The sequence below is a fragment of the Mytilus galloprovincialis genome, chromosome 1 (assembly GCF_965363235.1).
Source record: "Mytilus galloprovincialis chromosome 1, xbMytGall1.hap1.1, whole genome shotgun sequence".
Lineage (NCBI taxonomy): Eukaryota > Metazoa > Mollusca > Bivalvia > Mytilida > Mytilidae > Mytilus > Mytilus galloprovincialis.
The window spans coordinates 53,652,025-53,671,089 of NC_134838.1; the positions used below are offsets into that span (position 1 = coordinate 53,652,025).

The window sequence follows — 19,065 nt, forward strand, 5'->3', positions numbered from 1 at the left end:
AAAAAACATATTTTTCTCGCATTGTTTTTTTTATTACAACCTCTACAGGTTTACTTAACACTTTCGTAACGCTTTAAAATTCTTCAAGGTGTCCTAAATTTCCCCTGAAGTGGTCTGGTGAATTACTGTGTGTAAAAATGAATACAATATTGTGTGTTATATCACTTCACTATATAAATAGTTTGACGTTTGTGATTTTTGACTATTGATAGTTGTTTTTGTTTTGTCATGGCAATATAACAGTAATTATATAATCTTGTTTAAGAAGACAAACAATGTTTGACAGTGAATTTACAGTTTTGAGTACTAACAAGGTACTTTTTTGGTACTAGCTAATAAATTAAATTTCAATTAGAATATTTTTTTTCTTGACACGATCTGTCAAAATTTTCAACTTTCCCATTCCAAAAATATTTCTATCAACCAATCAAATTAGCAGAACTATCGTATGTCTTTTGCAAAGAGCATATATAAACAAACAGATATCTACCACCCATCCATTGATACAAACTTGGTATACCAGATATTGTATTAGCTTCTTCATATAATGTTTTTTCTTTCAGCATATTTGCTTTCTTGTATTTTTTACTTGGTTGAAAGCAGTCATTTTCGTGGAGGCATGATATCATGGAAGCCAACAGAAAAAAATCAGGTGAGACTTAAAATATTACAAACATCACAATTTCTCACAGTCTTTCTCACAATAGAAAACGTCAATGTGATGAATTTTCTTGCAACTTATCAATTAAATCAGCTTCCAGCATGATGTTTAACAAATCGCTTTAATCATTTCAAGAAAAATGTTATATGCTTGGATAGTTAATGATGATAAATATTTTAATTTATAAGAAATTTTCTGTAATTACTGAATACATTAAAACTGGCCGTTAGTTAATTTACAAACGTAAGTTGTTTAACAATACAGGTATTCAATAAAAAAAGACATTTTGCATCTCACATTATATCATATATAATATTCATAACGTTATATTTTCAGTAACAAGTTAAGAAATTAACCTATAAACTTTTCCGTGATAAAAGACATAAGTATCACTTATATTTAAATGTAATTGGTTAATGTTTGCATCTTTTATCCTTTTGTTGGATTTTTTGTATATGCAGTTTGAGACATAATATTTCTATAAATCTTATATTGAAATTTTGTATACAATGGTTCTTTGCATTGTTCAATTGTATCACAGTATATAAACAAATTTTACTCACATTATATAAACAAATATTATATAAATAAATAAAATGATTTCATATCTGGAGATATCATTGGTTGTCTGAACTTTATTCCTGTAATCAAAGAAAGATTTTATTCGGTATGTTTTTTTTTAATGATAAGTCTTTTATAACATTATTGAAGAGTAAAGTGTGGATATGTATTTATGTACTTAAAATACTGATAGAGGCCGAGAAGAGGAGTTTTTAGATCTCAAAAGCTATTTCAATCCCAACATATCCACTTGTTCCATGTTCTTTTAGTCTCCCCCTTTCAATCTCGATAATATATATTACCAAAGTACACAAATGATGCAGTGAATTTTAACTGTTTTTTTTTATATAACCAATGGGTTATAACACTTATCTTTGATTGTATTTGTTAAATTAATTGTAAAAGTTTAAGATTGATATATTGTCTTAAAAAATGTTGATTTTTTAAAACTGTTTGTTAAACTCATTATGTGTTTGTTTTTGTCATTAGGATTGCTGTTTTGATTTGTTATACCTAAATTTTTCCTTAATTTATATTTCAGATTGAAATTAACTACAGAGTTGCTTTTCGTAGAAGTGGTGGCCACATGTGCGATGTGAAAACATTAGAAAACAACACATTACTCCAAGGTGAAGGGTCTTTACAGTGTATCAAAGGATGCTTTGGATCCATTACTACAATGTCATATTACTGCACAGACTTTAGTGACCCGGAAGATTGGACAACAGGCACCAATAGCGTAAAATACAATATTACAGCTTCAAGTAACAACGTTTTGCACTTTGGGTATGTCAATTTAAAAAAAAAAGGAAACAGGGTATGTGTTGTTAGAGAACCTCCTGAATAAAGTATTTAGTTATACATTCAGAAACTATTACGAAACTGGTATTCAAATAGAAGGCTATCGGCCCATGTCATTACTTCACTATTAACTCTTTAACTGTAAAACAATCGACAATCAAACAAATCTAAGGACTACAAGAATACAAAGTACCGATTTGACTTCAATCACCAAGATTTAAATTGAGAGTATTTTCTAGTATTAATAATTGATTTTTGAATGTATTAATTATCAACTATTCATTTACAGTTTCAATGAAGTTGAGTGCTACCAAATACCTAGAAATTACAAATCACAAAGTTTAGCGTTAAACAATATTTACATCAAAGTATAATCAACTTTTCATTATGAGATTTTCTGATGCAGATAAAAACAATTTGATAACTTAATAAACATTAAATGGTCGCAAGTCTTTAGAAAACAGAGTAAACAAATTCAGACAGATTCACTCAAAAAAACAACAACAGACAAGGCTATGACTAAGAAAGAAACGACGAAAAGACAATCAAAATCTGTCTACAAAAAAAAATAGAATGGTCAACATAAACCCTCCCGAGGTGAATCCAGGTGCCGAGGAAGGGTCAGCATTTTGACGCTCCACCAGTGGAGCCTGTCATGTTATTCCTGTTAAAATATGTTGATATACTAATGGCAGTGATATCGCATGACATAAAGGTAAAGTGTAATGTGCATTTATCTAACTATAAAACATCACACAATGTAAACCGTCGATTATGGGTATTACAAACACAAACACATGACATCTCATTTATATGACATGGTCCTCCGTATACGTCGATATGAAGGTTTTATTTTGGATTTTACCAAGTGCAAGTTGTAATATTTTGTCATTAATTATAAATAAATCATACGTATATTACTTCTTAGCCATTTTTTTTTTAAATGAGACAAATGGAAATAGAATACATATAAGAATAAGTTGGTAATGTTTTTAATTTCATTTCTTTAAGCTTTTCAAGCTGCTGTTGGATATCACTTGCTGAAGGTGGTTCTTGGTGGATGATGCGGACCACAGCAAATCTAACCATTCGACATGACACTGGGAAGATAAATTCCTCTCCAATCTCGGCAATGCAACCTATAGTCAGATTCAGTCGTGGATGTGACTACACACTCAAAATACCCGGTAAGTGAATACTTGATTTCAACATTTTGTGAAGAGTTTATACGTGACATTAACTCGTTGATCATTTACTTAATATTCATTACATAAAAAAATGTTACATTTATATTTCAAGATACACAATCATCGAACTAATTCTAAAGTGATGGTATAGTGGCAATAAACTATAATTAAAAGAGCCAAAAACGAGATAATTTTAGATAAAAATTTTCCCACTGATTAAAATGATAAAAATAATTTTGTCCTAAATATTTTGTTTAGAAATAACCTGTACTTGCTTTGAAAATTGTCCGTTTATAATTATATAAAATTAACGGTTGTCTTCATTTTGTCTAATCTATTAATGTGTGAGCGATGTTTACAAAACTTGAAAAGAGAACACTTTTTAAATAGGCACATTAGGTTTCTACATGTAAATGGAACATATTAAAACTGAATCTTAAATACAGAATGATATGAATAAATTGATAATGTAGTTTCTGATGATGATGGTGATGTTGTCAAGTGTCGATGGTCTAAACGAACTCCAGATGATGAATGCAATGGTGTTTGTGAAACACTGAGTGGTTCTGATTTAGATGAGGTAAGATCTATATAAAAGCACACACATGTAATTCACACTATGCGAGATAAAGTACATAGAGAAACAAAATCATTTTCCCGTTTGTTTTTACGTTGCTTTTATCAGTATTATCTATACTACATATGCCTATACATAAAAACAACACAAACGCAAATATCAATTTGCCGACAGCCCGCCGTATTTGATGGACGCCGGATGTAACTTTATTATAACACATACAATATTGTTTCAAACAACAAATAAGAAACATGTCGAAACTCCATGCTTCTATACACTCTCTCTTAAATTTTCCCAAACATTTCCCTCACTGATAGTCGAGGCCGTCCAGGAAAAACCAAATTTTGTTAAGTGGAAACCTGTATCCGACAACAATACACAAGCCTATCTCAGGAAAAAGGTAGTCAGACCTTACCTTATAAAACGAGAGAGATGACAAACAAACAATTTTGAACAAAAATAAAATACTTCAAAATATATATATATATATACATAATGACTTAAGTTTAAGTCGTGCACGTACAAACGGCGGCTAGCAAGTGACAAACAAATCAAACATGCCTACATACCCGGATCTAAATCAACCCCTCTGATTGGACCATACGCATATTACCCATAACGTCAATACAATATTTTTCCGCTTTACTTCGAACCGCGAGAAAATATTAGTATTATCTATACTACATATGCCTATACATAAAAACAACACAAACGCAAATATCAATTTGCCGACAGCCCGCCGTATTTGATAGAAATTATACAAAGAACGGGGGCCAGAATAAATTATAAGAGATAAACAAATATTATAAACCCAATTTCTTCGAAACCTGCAAACGTTTCTCTGTGGAGTCAACAATGTAACGATCTTTGCTAGAGTCTGACTTCCACCGGCCGTGTTTTTTCAAACACCTTTCGTTTATGTTTGCATTTGCAGCAGACGTTGCACCACCGGCTCTGAATGAATGTAGGCCTATATTACAATTTGGTGAAACTAATCTAATTCTACCTAATAAAGCCTCCCTAGCCGCCGTATAGCTTAGCTTTTTATCTTTATCTATAAGTTTACAATTATTGCCTGATCTGCAAATCTGTCTGAATAAATATTTATTGGAGTCAAAATCGAAATTGGCTAATTCTAAATATCTTTTGAACATAACATATGGACAAGCTATGGATAAACCTTTCAAAATGAGAATTTCGTTTCCTTGACGATACTGATCGGTTTTACTTTTGTTAATATACAAAATCAAATAATTGTCATGTATAACTACATCTTTAAATCTTAACGAAATTATTTCATCATATCTTAGAAAACCAGAAAAACTTAGTAATATCATTGTAAAATCTCTAATAATGAGTAAATCATCTGAATCTTTAAAGTGCGTACATAGTTCGATAAGTATCTCTGCTGAAACCGGATCTTTTTTGTTGGCGGTTTTTGTTGTGGTTCTTTTGGAAGCTTAAACTATGGAAGTAACGAAAGAGTTTATAGTAGGATCTGGTAACCCACTTACTTCATGGGCCCATTTTATACCGTATAAAGCATTGGAAACGGGATGACTAGTAGATCCATTGTTCAATAAATTTGTCAAATATAAAGCAACATGTACCGGTTGTGCAGGTAAAGCATCTTGTCCATGTTCTGTAATAAATTTTTCCCACCTTCTAAAAGCGTAGAAATAAGGCGTGACTGTATTGTCACTTTTACTGTTCAATAATAACTCACACATCTTCGGATATAGACTATACAAATGGCTTCCTGTTTCTACTCCACTATCCTCTATTGCGACTTTTACATGACGATCTAAACTGATGCCTGTTAATAAAATAAAAATTATAAATATCTATGTTTTTCATTTCACATTTATAGCAACTAATCTGAATTTTAAGAACTGCGAACCAAATATACCGTTTTGACCCCTTCCTCGTTTTGTGAGACTCTCACCTTGAAAAAACCTGTAATCTCTTATGAAAGATTTAAACCGACCTTCTTGGTCTACTAACATTGGCCAATAAGCGGCAGATGTCCACTCAGGAACAATCAAAGTATGACTACCTTTATCCTGTATCATTTTGTTAATTGTATGTGGGACCAAACGAGGTGGTGGAACTAACCAATTATTCTCGCCATCCCATGACACAGAAAAAACATTAATGCCCGATGTTCCTGTGCACCAGAATTTCGAATTGAATTTGTTGCATTTTGCATTGTAATCTTGTGCAAAGCGGTCAAAAATATATGGACCCCATAACTTATTCAGATACGTAAAAATCCAATCATCGATTTCCCAATCATCACAATCTGATTTCCTACTAAGACTGTCTGCTTTATCGTTATGCTCGCGTGGTATCCATACTAAATTTAGTTTGATCTTGTTATCTTGACAAATTTTATGAACAGATTTAACGCTTCTGTTTAATTCTTTTTTCTTACTACCGACTTTCATAATGTGTGGTACATTTTTATTGTCTGTGTAAACTCTAATAGTCGCACCGTGCAATTTGATCACAAGATTTCTTAAAACCCTTTTTACTGATTCAAGTTCTCTCCATGTAGAGCTTTTTACTCTTTCAGTGGAAGACCAACTTCCGTATATCTCTATCGGTTCGTCCTCTGAACCTGTGGTCAAATGATCCCCGAAACCTGTTTCCGAAGCGTCACAAAAGACGTGAAAGTCTTGTACTTCGTTGTATGTCAACTGACATAACTGAGATCCTATCTTATTTATTTTTTCTATATTATCTAACCAAAACCTGCATTCATTTGCAGCTTTGAGACTAAACACTACGCTGGAATTCCAGCATTCTCTTGTAAGTATGCAATCATACATACATCTAGATCTTAAACGTGCAAGATCCCCTGAAACAGCCTGAGTTGAGATTATCTGTCCAACAATACAAGCGAGTGACCTTACTTTGAAATATTTCATTTCCTTTTCATATTGCTGTAACAGATCACTCAAAGCTCTTTTTAACTTGTTCAATCTTTTTTCAGTGATTTTCAGTACACCCTGTTCCAAACACCAACTAAAACCTAACCACTCCAGTTTTTATACTGGAGACCAATTACACTTTTCATGTGCTATTTCGAAACCAAAATGGTCTAAATCATTCCTAATCGCATCACTAGCGGTTAGTGCCTCCGAATAGGAAGAACCTCCCCCTAATCTATCGTCTAAATACATAACTATTTTTAACCATTTACTTCTCCAGTGTTTTACGACTTCTCGAACTACTTTACTGAAAATATAACCACTTGTTGCCAAGCCAAATGGTAACACATTGTAAACGTACAATGCATCCCCCCATTTGAAACAAGGTATGTAGTGTCGGAATGTGCAATTCTAATATAATGATATGCACTTTTCAAATCATATGAAAAAATGTAATCCTCTTTGTTAAACATTTGTCTAGCTGTGACCGCGTCTTCGTATTTGTGACGAAATTTAAATAAATGTGGATTTATATGTCTGGCGTCTAATACCAATCTTAGTTTTGACCCATTATTAGCTACTGTTAGAGGGTTTATAACATGAGGTTGTTCATTAACTTTGCTTATGCACCCTTTTTTCAACAACTTTTCGATTTCTTGCGCAACAAAAATTTTATTGTTGCATGCCGACTTATTATTTTCCAATACCACACTCTGGAATTGTTAAAAAAGGAATCACATACCCCTTCTGTATAACACTAATGTGTTCGTTAGCGCCTATCTTAGTCCAGTTATTGACATTTTCTAATAGACTACCTACAGGTGATATACCTGAGTGAACACGATTACTATTAATCGTAGTATGTGTATTACTAAGGAATGTTGTGTTGCGTTACTTTTGTTTTGTATACAAAGATGTACTCGAACTACTACTAACGTTACATAAAAACATATTAGTACTTATCTTGTTTGTATGCTGCACTGTAGCATGAGGACACTCTCTCCTCCAATGACCAGTTTCACTACAATTGAAACATCTCCCAGGGCGAAACATCTTGTTTGTGTTGACGGGAATCGGATTCTCTGGAGCCAGTGATTTAGTCTTATAAGGTGCTGGCCTAGTATCGGTCTTGCGTTTTGCCTTCTCCTTCTTTATCTTTGATTCGGCTCTACTTTGTGCCTTGTATATTCTTTTTTCATCTTCGGAATCTTCTGCCAAAGGATTTGTGGTATATTCGTCGACAACTCGTCATCCCGCGTCTGACGAATCTTCTAACTTTATGAGCTTTTGTCTTAACTTTATCATTTCCATACCTTCATAAATCTTTCTTTTTGCGGTCTGAATGTTGTCATTGTTCAAATGTTCTGATTCTAACTGGCTGCTAGCTTCGAGAACCTTCACGAAAACCTTCTTGTTGTGCTTATACTGTTCTTCATTTCCCCTTTTACGGAACTTGAAGGTCTCTGTCATGGTTTCGTCGATTTTGGCCAACTGTGAGTCGGACAATGCCTTCTGGTTATCCTTGATGTTTTGCTGGAAACCAATTTAAACGTGTGTCGAGCAGTGAAGTAAAGCTGTTTAACAGTTTATCTTTGAGTTCCTAGTATGGCACTTTGTACTTCGGCTTGGATAATTTCTCTGATGTTGGCGTCCATTTTAAGTCGTGCACGTACGAACGGCGGCTAGAAAGTGACAAACAAATCAAACATGCCTACATACCCGGATCTAAATCAACCCCTCTGATTGGACCATACGCATATTACCCATAACGTCAATACAATATTTTCCCGCTTTACTTCGAACCGCGAGAAAATATTAATATTTTATGATTGTTTGCATTTCAACAACAGTTGGGGTTTTTTTTAACGAAGGAATTAAAATTTTATTTTGATGCCATAAGAACAATAAAAGGACACCACATTTCCTTGATGAATAGTTAAAGTTATTGCTTGTTACTATTTTACCTTTATAGAATAAACAAATCACCAGAATTATTTTAAGTTTCAATTAAAAATTTCACTTATCATTTTTCTCATACTTTTATTTATAAATTAAACAAAATATATAAAATAAAGAAAGTATACATGGCATATGATAAAAGCACATATGAGTATGAATTTGTTTTAGAGTGCCTGTGTTTTAAGCTACAATGCAACGAGATCTTTGGGTTGGTATGCTGTCGCTTTGCAAATCGAAGACTTCAAGAAAACTACCGATACAGTTCCTTTCAGCAGTGTTTCTTTGCAGTTTTTGATCTTCGTTTCCAACACAAACGCACCTTGTGCTTCGAGACCAGTTCTACCGCCGAATATAATAACTGATGGTTCGGTCCATCACATTCCGGTGAACACGATCTTTAATCAGTCGATTATTGCAAGAAGTGGGGATCAAACGTTAAGGTATAAAGTTTTTTAAGCTCTAGTGTCACAATATTTTATGTATTCAATATATCCGAAGCGCTTTTCTGCATTTACCCTCATAAACTCTTTCGACTGCAAAAATGGTACAATTTAAAAAGAACTGTATACATAAAGAAACGCAAAACGATTTTATTAATACATTTTTACATTTTTCACAAGAATCTTAAGAACATAACAATCCCAAGTAAGCAATGTATTATATTCAAAATTTGGTTTGAACTAAAGAAGGTTTCTCGAAGAATACATATATGTCTGATATTTATACAGTACAAATGTAAGGAATTTCAAACATCAACATTAATAATATTAATAGTTTTATTCCAATTTCATTATATGTATTGTACGTATTGCTACTCTATGAGGTCCATCGTCATTTGTCGGTAGCTTTAAATACATAAATCGAGCAATCAAATTGTATCTTTCTCAGCTTGGATTATCCTGACAATGTTGGTGTATTATCATGACAAAAGAAAAATGTGTTCACTAGCAATTACTTCATTCTTAATTTTAAATTTTTCTATGTCGGTATATACAAAAACTCAGTAGTTCTGAAAAAAGTCAAATCACAAAAATACTGAACGAAAAGTCCCTAATCAAATGGCAAAATCCAATAAATAAAACACATCAAATGAATGGACAACAACTTGTTGTAAAAATAAATAATTTAATTTCAATTTTTGTTAATCGGAATTGATTCAAATGATTCATATCCTTAAACTATGTGCTTTGACAACTCACCATAGATACCAGGATTTAAATTTTGTATTTCAACTAGACGCGCGTTTCGTCTGTTGAAGACTCATCAGTGATGCTCGAATAAAAAAAGGGTTAACAAAGTATAGATAAGAAGTTGAAGAGCATTGAAGACCAACAAATCCTTAACAGTTCTGCCAAATGCAGCTAAGGTAATATATTCCTAAGGTAGAACAGCCTTGATATTTTCAAATTCAATGTTTATAGTATTCCAAATATTTTCTTTTTCATTTTTCCTACATGTGATTAGAGTTACAGCAATTGACACTGTTTCACCCATTGGAATGATCAAATCAGAGTTATTTCCATTTGGGTCGTCTGGAAGAGAATGGTTTGTAACCGTGACATGGAAACCAACGAAAAGTCAGATAGGAACCCATTTGTTTTGTTTCACTGCAGTTGATAATCTAAGGTACGAATATTTGTAGTCCAGTGAACTAACTATTAGTGTTAGAAATACATATATCCAAGTGAAAATATAAAAGCACTTCAGGTTGCAGTAACTTAGCTTATCTAAACTTGGCAATAAAGGAATATTCATTTTGTCAGCAAACTCTTCACCTTGACAATAATGAGTACTTTATTTTTTGTACAATATACGAAATAAGATGTGGTATGATTGCCAATGTGACAACTCACAATAGACGAGATGACTAATATATTAACAGTTATATGTCATCATACGGTCTTCAACATTAATCAATAATTCCTATTAATTCCTGAGCTTTTTTTTCGATTTGATATTGAAATTGTACATGATAGTTAAATGACTTTAAATCAGACTTTACAGTTCTGAACGTCTTTTTTATTTTGGTATCTGGTGGAGAATTATTAACAAATATACCACATCTTTTTATATTCATATCTTATGCACGTTTATTTCTACGTGAATGATTAAGAAATAGATTATTAAATGTTTTAAAAGGTCTTTGAAGGATTTATGTTTTATTTGAAAAAAATTTTGCCGAATAAAACAGTAACGTATGAAATATTTTCGACAAGCGCCGGCGAAGTATGTTGCATGTTTTAAATTACTATACTAATAGTAATTTTGATTTCTTAGCAGATTCAGATTTAGAGTAACATGAATATTTAAAGTTGTTCATTATGCAAACTTTTGAACATGATTATTTTGTATTTAAGTCAAACCTCAGATCAGACATGTGCTACGCTCGTGGTAGATGATGACGTGGTTGATAACACGGAACCCGACGATTTGGTTGCTCTAAATCCTGAATGTAATGCTTTCAAAACACCCGAAAGTAAGTGAATTGTGCCACACGTCTTCCATCTAATTATTTTTTGTCTTTTTCTGGCGTGAGTTTAAGATAATATCATGATTTGTTCTTGTCATTTTGTTTTATCTTTCTGACTATCATTATACTGTAATAGAAATTGTATCTTATGGACACTTCATCTAGATCATATTTTCTGCGTCACAGCAAATATTGGTAAACGCTTTAAGTTTATTTTCAACATGTTAAATATATTTGTAGTATTCTGTATTTAAATTTATAAAGGAAGTATGCCGTTTATGCAGAAGAGTAACTTAACGTCACATTACACCTTCGGTAACTTTACTTCGTTGAAGTTTTACAAAACGAGAACACGGGGATGAACCCTCCAAAACTTACCCGTGATTAGTCCTAACACGAACTATTTCCGTTTCAACTTCTGAGAATTAATTTCAGCTCTAACCACATATGTATGTCATGAAATGTCAATGAAACAAGACTTCACTCTTGAAATTTGTCTTCAAATTTGCTTCACCAGTACTCTATGTTGGTGTGAAGATAGTAAAGATTTAAGGTCAGATGAACTCGGTCATCTATTGGACATGTAGACATTGCAATAATCAAGTGTGCAAAAAATAGTAACCACATTTAGCATGATAAGTCAAATATTTATTTCGCCAAAAGTGTTTGACAGGTTGATGAACCATGAAAATAAGGCGAAGGACACCAGACAAAATCCAATATAGCATTTGCAAAATTTCGAATATAAGAATATGTAAGCAAGATATACTTTATATATGATATTCTACATCTAAAATATTAACTTTCGTAAGAATAGTTTATTCGATCAAACAATGCTCACTACATCTCGCATCCTCAGACATTCTCCGAAGGCGAAACATACACTAAAGCGGGAGGCAGTCGAGGACGCATATGTATGCTTTCGGATTTATATCTTCATTTATTCTATAAACCAAACAACATAAGTTATACATGAACAATAGCAAATTTCTGTCGCATTTTTCTCTGTCTGATTTGAACCTAAATTAAGAGAACTATTTATAATATGTATAATATATTATATTGAAAACTGCAAATATATACTCAAACAAAGAAGTGTAACTTTTATACATTGATAACTTCAACATTCTTGTCAAAGGTCCGATAACTTTGAATTGTAAATATTAGGACCATACACCGCAGACAAGAACTTTATTTCCGAAAGTTGAATATAGTACATCCAATTTTACTTTTATATTTTACAATTGTATACAAGTAATGCTTTTGAAATGTGAAAATTCTGTTCACAATTTGAATTATAGAAGTACTAAGTAAGTGCATGAAAGCGGTAACAGGCAAACCACCATTATTTTACCTGGCAACCAGTTGCCCTTCACATTTCGTACAATGCAACGAGCTTGGAACTGGATATCTCATGCCCTGTGGTTCTGGAACTGAATGGTGCCAACTTGTCTTGACGTGTGTACACATAGGATCTTGTATTAATTATACCTAATTAATTGCCAAGGTTTGTATTATTTTCCGCTTTTATAATAGTTAAATAGAAATATGTAGTACTATGATAAATAAATGAACATCCAATTCCCCAAAATTACCAGTGAAAAACCATGTCAACAGGAAAACCAACGGTGTAATCTATATAAAAATAACGAGAAACAGGTTCCTGATCTAGTACAGGTGCAAACAAATGCAGCCGGTTTACACGTGTTAAACAGAACCAACATTCACCCTTACCTGAAACAATAGTGTAGCATCACCATATAGAAAGATACACTATAAAATATCAATTAAAATGGTTTAACTCGATCAAAAGATATATTAAAACAAACAAGTAAACATGCACTGAACGAATAAATTTAATCCATAACACAAAGTAACTACAAAAAAAATTAAAAAATAGGTGAGATGTTTAACATCTTCAGAAAGACAATCATAACCTTGAACAAAATGCCGCCAAATAAAACAAATGTACACGGGTAAATGCAAATTATTTTTGAAAAAAGGTATACAGTAATAGAGAAAAGAAATATTTTTCAAGATAAATAATTTTGTAGTTATTGTACGAGTACAGAAGTGAAAATGTATAGTCGAACCAAACAGTTATCAAACCTGTTATATATTAAAATAGAAAAACGCGATATAACACTATATAAGTAAACATTCAATAACAAAAAAGAGTTACAAGTTGTATGTTCAGGTCAAATTTATACGAAACTATAATAAGAGAGTACTCGCACCAAATGAGCATTTCGACAGACAATGTCTCTTCAGTGATGCTAAAAGTAAAACATCGAAATCCAAAGTCCCTAATCAAATGGCAAACTAAAACAATAAACATGTCAAACGAATAGATAACAACTGTCATATTCCGAACTTGGTACAGGAATTTTTTTATGTGGAAACCTGGATTTATAGCTAGCTAAACCTCTCGCTTGTATGATAGACGCGTCGAATTCCATAAAAAGAGCTATCAACAAAAAAGGGGAAAAAAGAGCCAAAGCGGTAAATGATTAAAGGTCAGAGGCTCATTACTTTAGACAGAAGCATAAATAAGCAACGTTAAACATGGTTTGTGAGATCTCAACCCTCCTCCTATACATTTAGCCAATGTAGAATAAATAAACACGACAAAACACATAGTAAAATTCAACATAAAAGAAAAGGGATTAGTTTCTATGCGCTAACAGTCATATTCGTTCCTCAAATCTTGGTTAACGAATTTCATGTTCCTTACTTTTTATCTTTCTATGTAGATTTTTATGTTTACTACATCGTATTGTTAATTGGATATACGTACAATTATACATTAAGCCATCGTTGAATTGAACAACATTAGGCAGAATAACTTGATTCAACAGAATCATTAATATTTCATAAACATTTGATTGTGCAGATATATCATAACTTATTTACATATAATTCATTTTAATTTTTCAGATTGAAGAGGACTTAATCTATATATTTAGAATTCATTTGAAATTTTGTTATTATTCCTCATTTTACTGATAATTGACATTTCAAATGAACATTATTGGACTTCCAATTATAAACGCTTGTTTTTTATTCTATAGAATTTCCTCGCATTTGAGTTTTTAGTGTATTTCATCTATGTATTCAGATTTCTTAAAATATTTTGTAATTCAATTATGCATGTTCATAGAAACAGTATTCATTAAAATAAGATAATCTTTTTCTTTTTGATGGTTCTGATTGAACGCTTTCCAAAGGTTGTACACAAAATTGCAATACTTTCCTACAATGTTCAAGTATTGTACACTGCCGCCTTTCCGCCTTTGAAATAATAAAAGGAATTCAAATGCATCAAACTTCAACAGTTGTTCTAGAGTTAAGATATAAGACAGAAAAGCAACTACACCCAATATCATGACAGTGGTTATAAGTGCTTGTCCATTTTAACTTAATTTTTAATGAGGGTTAAGAAATCTGATTATGTTGTAGTCCATTTTGTTGTTACTACAACATTGTCATATGACAATATTGTCATTTATTCATGACAATGTCATTCGATGTGTTTGAGCTTCACCATTGTTCAACACTTTGTACATTGGATACCTATGACCGTTCGTCTTGCCTTCTTTGATTAATTGACAATCGTATTTTGAAGTCGTATCCGGACAGTTTACATGGATTCAAAATAAATCTATTAAAACATAAATAATTTTCCATGGAATTAATTTCAGTAGAAAAAAAATTAAAAAAAATCCCATTCCATTTTAAAACAGTCAATGCATATAAGTAATATACGGAAAAACAGGAAATATTTTTTTTCATAATTTTCCTCTTGATAATGCCTTTTACTAAACAAGCTTCTCTTGCAGTTTGGTGGACATTCAGAATAGTTTTAGCAAGGTATTAAAATTTCAAAACTAATTACCACAAAGTGAATATTTGTGGACGACGCCGCCACCACTGACGACGGAATATGAGATCGCTATTGCGACAAAAAGTCACATGCTCTACAAAAAGAAAAACAAACGGTGCATAAGAAAGAAAATTTCAGCATAAAATATTTGATATCGATATTCAAAATAATTATCAACATGGAGTAGCAAATTTTACGAGATTTATTGATTTCATTTAATCACTAGTAGTGATCAGGAGTTGTATGAATATAAGATTGCATTGTATTTGCTTGAACTATTGAATTTATAAAGGGAAAGTTCTCTTTTGCAATAAACGTCTATATTTTTTCCCTCTCGATACTAGCTTTAGCTAAACAAGCTTCCTATCTTTGTCAGTTGAAATAATACCCTTTTTGCTTCGTGCGTGAAGATACATTTGCAGAAGAGGTAATGCATTTCACAAACTAGTCTTCAATTTTATGTTTTACCAAAAACTCATGATGTCTTTTATGAACAGAAATGTGGTAGATAAAATAGACGTATACCGTTTTCGTCGGATATTCTTCGATGCAAAAAGATACTGATATTTTCCCCTGTATTTTTGTTTAAATTGCAAGCTGAATACCTTAAATCTTGCATTACCTTACCTTTGATAAGTTATTTGAATCCGAAAGACATTATACATTATCAATCTTCTTGATCATGGTCAATTAATAATGATTTAAAAGTACTTTCTGTGAATAAAGAACGTCTGTGGTGTAATTTACAACGCACACAAATACGTTTAACTCGCATTATCTACGTGCCTGCACCAAATCAGGTGATTGTAATTTAGTGGTTGTCGTTCGTTGCTGTGTATCATCTATGTTACTGGTTTGTTGGTTTGTGCTTAAATCAGGCTTTTGTGTTCTCGGTTTGAATGCTTTAAACTTTCTCAAATCTGGGCCTTGGATGACTTGCTAATTGGGGTATCGGGTTTGCTTATTGATGAAGGCATATAATTGCTATAACATCTTCGTTTTTTATCGGATATTTTAATGTTAAATGCAAACGATATGAAACTACTTAGTCTTATAGTAATGGACATTGGACATAGGCACTTGTTTCTATCCATGGAAAGGTCGACTAACCATATAAATAGCAGTATATTCATATGGATAGTCGACTTCTGTGGCGTCTTATTTTCAAAATTACTTCGTTGATGAACTTACCACTGCAAAATATTCATTCCCGTCAAGGTCTCTTATTGCTCTTAGATGAATAAAGGCAACAGTAGTGTACCGCTGTTCAAAACTCATAAATCTATGGACAAAGAACAAAATCGGAGTAACAAAGTAAAACTGAGGGAAACGCATTAAATATTAGAAGAAAACAACGACACAACATTAAAATGTAACACACACAGCAACGGACTAAGCATTAGACAAAATCCGATGAGAATAACCAATATAACATGAACGCCAAATACATGAATTTGGGATAGAAAAGTACCGTGACACGTCTTATAGTAATGTGAATTCACACTCAAATGTAGGAGAAAACAAACGACACAACGAAAACACAACGTAAAAATGTTACACACACAGAAACGAACTATGATATAACAATGAATATGGCTATTTGTTTTAGGTATTTTTGTCATATAGCTCTTCAACTGTTTCGGTAGGGGGGTCGTTATTTACACTAATTGGGACTCGGGAATCAATGCCTTTTTTTGGGGGGGATTTCGTTATTCTTGTATTTATTTTCTTGAAAATTCGGAATGACGCCTCTCTTACCACTTCACTCTCTTCAGCAGGCAATGGTTAAATCATCCTGTATGGTAATTTGAATTATTTAAATATTTGCAATTCTTATTAAATCACAAAACCAGATTTTTTGTATTTCTTTATGTGGAATGACTACAAAAAGAGATTTATAAGACTGCAAAAAAATATAATCTGCAATTCATGTTCAATACTCGACTTTCTCACTCTCTTAAACAATTAAAGATTTCAAAATATTGTTTTTCTCAAATATCAAAATATGGTTCCCAACTAAATATCTTAACATATCTGCAATATTTTTCCTCACATCGACAGCTATCTGAAGTCAGTTCATAATAGTCTAGGATCCTAGCCAACTGCTCGACAGCATTGGGTCAGTTCGCCAGGCAAATTTCCTAGAATGTCAGCATAATCCATCGTGGCAATCCATCACTTTTATCCAATCAACTGTCCTTTATAAAGATTGGCGTGCGATTGTAGTCGAAACAATGTAATTTATATAATGACATTGTAATAGTTTAATCAAACAGTCACATCAACATCACTAGTTTAAATACATAATTACGGAAGCTGTGAACTACGGGTTCAAAATAAAATTGGTTTCAACAAGTTGCTTTATAACCACTGTCATGATGTTTGGTGTAAGTGTTGTCTCATTTATCTCGTGTGAAGCTACTTTTAATTTTACTCCCTTTTCTTTTAAATATCGTTAAGCCACAACTTCTTAGGCCTTTATTCCCATTTTTCATTCATAAGATCTGGCTTGTAGTTGTAGTTTCAATCAAGAATATTTGTTTAAACACTCCTTTCAAAATAATCATATCCTAACCCCAACATAATAGATACCATTAACGTGCTCATAGATAGTTAAATTATTTTTTTAGTGATTAAAAATACAATACAATGTTGAAAATTGTACCCCAATTTTTTACATTTCAACATCTTTGTCTGTGTGTTTCGCACATCTATGTATGTCGATATAATGGAATTTGTTATGACTGTCGAGCGCTGTAATACCAGGTTTGATACACGATTTACTGCAATCAAAATCATTGTACAAATCAGAAATATGATATTTGTTGTTTTCATGTGTTCGAGGTTTAGATTTTGCCATTTCATAATGGAAGTTCCGTTTTAAATCTTACTTGGAATTATTCATTCTTCTCTATCTGTCAAAGGACTCATTATCTAGAACATTTATAACCACACCAATAGCTATATACTTAGTACTCGTAAAAAGATTCAAAGAGACATGTCTTGAAAAGAGTTAATTAGGAACTATGTCATATGGTTGCAATCATAACATATTAGAGTAGGAAATTGGTCAGGTCCAGTCTGTGGCGATGTACATTAAATGAGCTTATTTAATACTAAATTAAGACCCCAAAGTAGTCATGTGCGAATTCATGAGTATCAGAACAAAGTAAAAACGTATTCCAAATCTAGATCACTCTCTGTGAGTTTTAATGACCATCTTTCACATCATCACTATCTTCTACGGTTCCATTTCATAAGATATATTGCTTCTTCACTGCCAATTAATTTTCTAAAATCTGTTAGAGATTATGCGCGTTACATGGGCCGTATCAATTCATTTCTGTAATAAACATACTATTAAGTTTAGTTTCTTGTGTACAATTGGGAAATTAGTATGGCGTTCATTATCACTGAACTAGTATATATTTGTTTAGGGGCCAGTTGAAGGACGCCTCCCGGTGCGGGAATTTCTCGCTACATTGAATACCTGTTGGTGACCTTCTGCTGTTGTTTTTTTCTATGGTCGGGTTGTTGTCTCTTTGGCACATTCTCCATTTCCATTCTCAATTTTCATTTTATGCAGTATTATTTGTGATGTTGCTCTTCTTCGTAATTTTAAACCAGAAATATCGGCACAATTTGAACTAATATGATTGATCTTGCATCTAAGACAGACATATTGATCATGGCAAACAATGACATAGATGGTGCCAAGAGTAATAACCATTGTCATTGATCTAGTGTTTTTTATATTTGATTGCATGAAACTAAATCAATTAAAATTAATATGCAAAAAATTGATGGTGCACTTTTTTTAATATCGCGGAAATTGCATCCATTTAATATAACATTGGGGAAAATCTACAAAAATGTATCACTTTTTTTTTTATATTATTCAAATTATAACTTAAAGGGACAACACGTCAAGCAGTCTATTCTGACTTTATAAAGAATTTATGTATTGAAAGATTTTTTAATAGACAACGTGCGGAAATTTTCATTTCATCCAATAGGAAAATGGCGAAATGTA

General features: G+C 32.2%; 1 protein-coding gene across 1 annotated transcript; it reads left to right on the forward strand.

Annotated features, from left to right (window-relative positions):
• The first annotated feature begins 498 nt into the window (after nucleotides 1-498).
• LOC143078754 (integrin beta-like protein C) lies at nucleotides 499-14,340 on the forward strand. Its single transcript, XM_076253709.1, has 9 exons — nucleotides 499-652; nucleotides 1,764-2,008; nucleotides 3,035-3,210; nucleotides 3,684-3,790; nucleotides 8,848-9,119; nucleotides 10,144-10,305; nucleotides 11,037-11,155; nucleotides 12,451-12,656; nucleotides 14,087-14,340. The coding sequence occupies exons 1-8, from the start codon at nucleotides 548-550 to the stop codon at nucleotides 12,642-12,644; spliced, it is 1,380 nt and encodes a 459-aa protein (XP_076109824.1). The 5' UTR covers nucleotides 499-547; the 3' UTR covers nucleotides 12,645-12,656; nucleotides 14,087-14,340.
• The last annotated feature ends 4,725 nt before the right edge of the window (nucleotides 14,341-19,065 follow it).

Bases quoted from the DNA above. Each gene is read 5' to 3' on its own strand.
- LOC143078754 (XM_076253709.1), top strand. From the start codon at position 548: ATGTTTTTTCTTTCAGCATATTTGCTTTCTTGTATTTTTTACTTGGTT. The intron at 3,211-3,683 runs GTAAGTGAATAC...TTGATAATGTAG, and splicing joins CTACACACTCAAAATACCCG to TTTCTGATGATGATGGTGAT. The intron at 9,120-10,143 runs GTATAAAGTTTT...ACATGTGATTAG, and splicing joins AGTGGGGATCAAACGTTAAG to AGTTACAGCAATTGACACTG.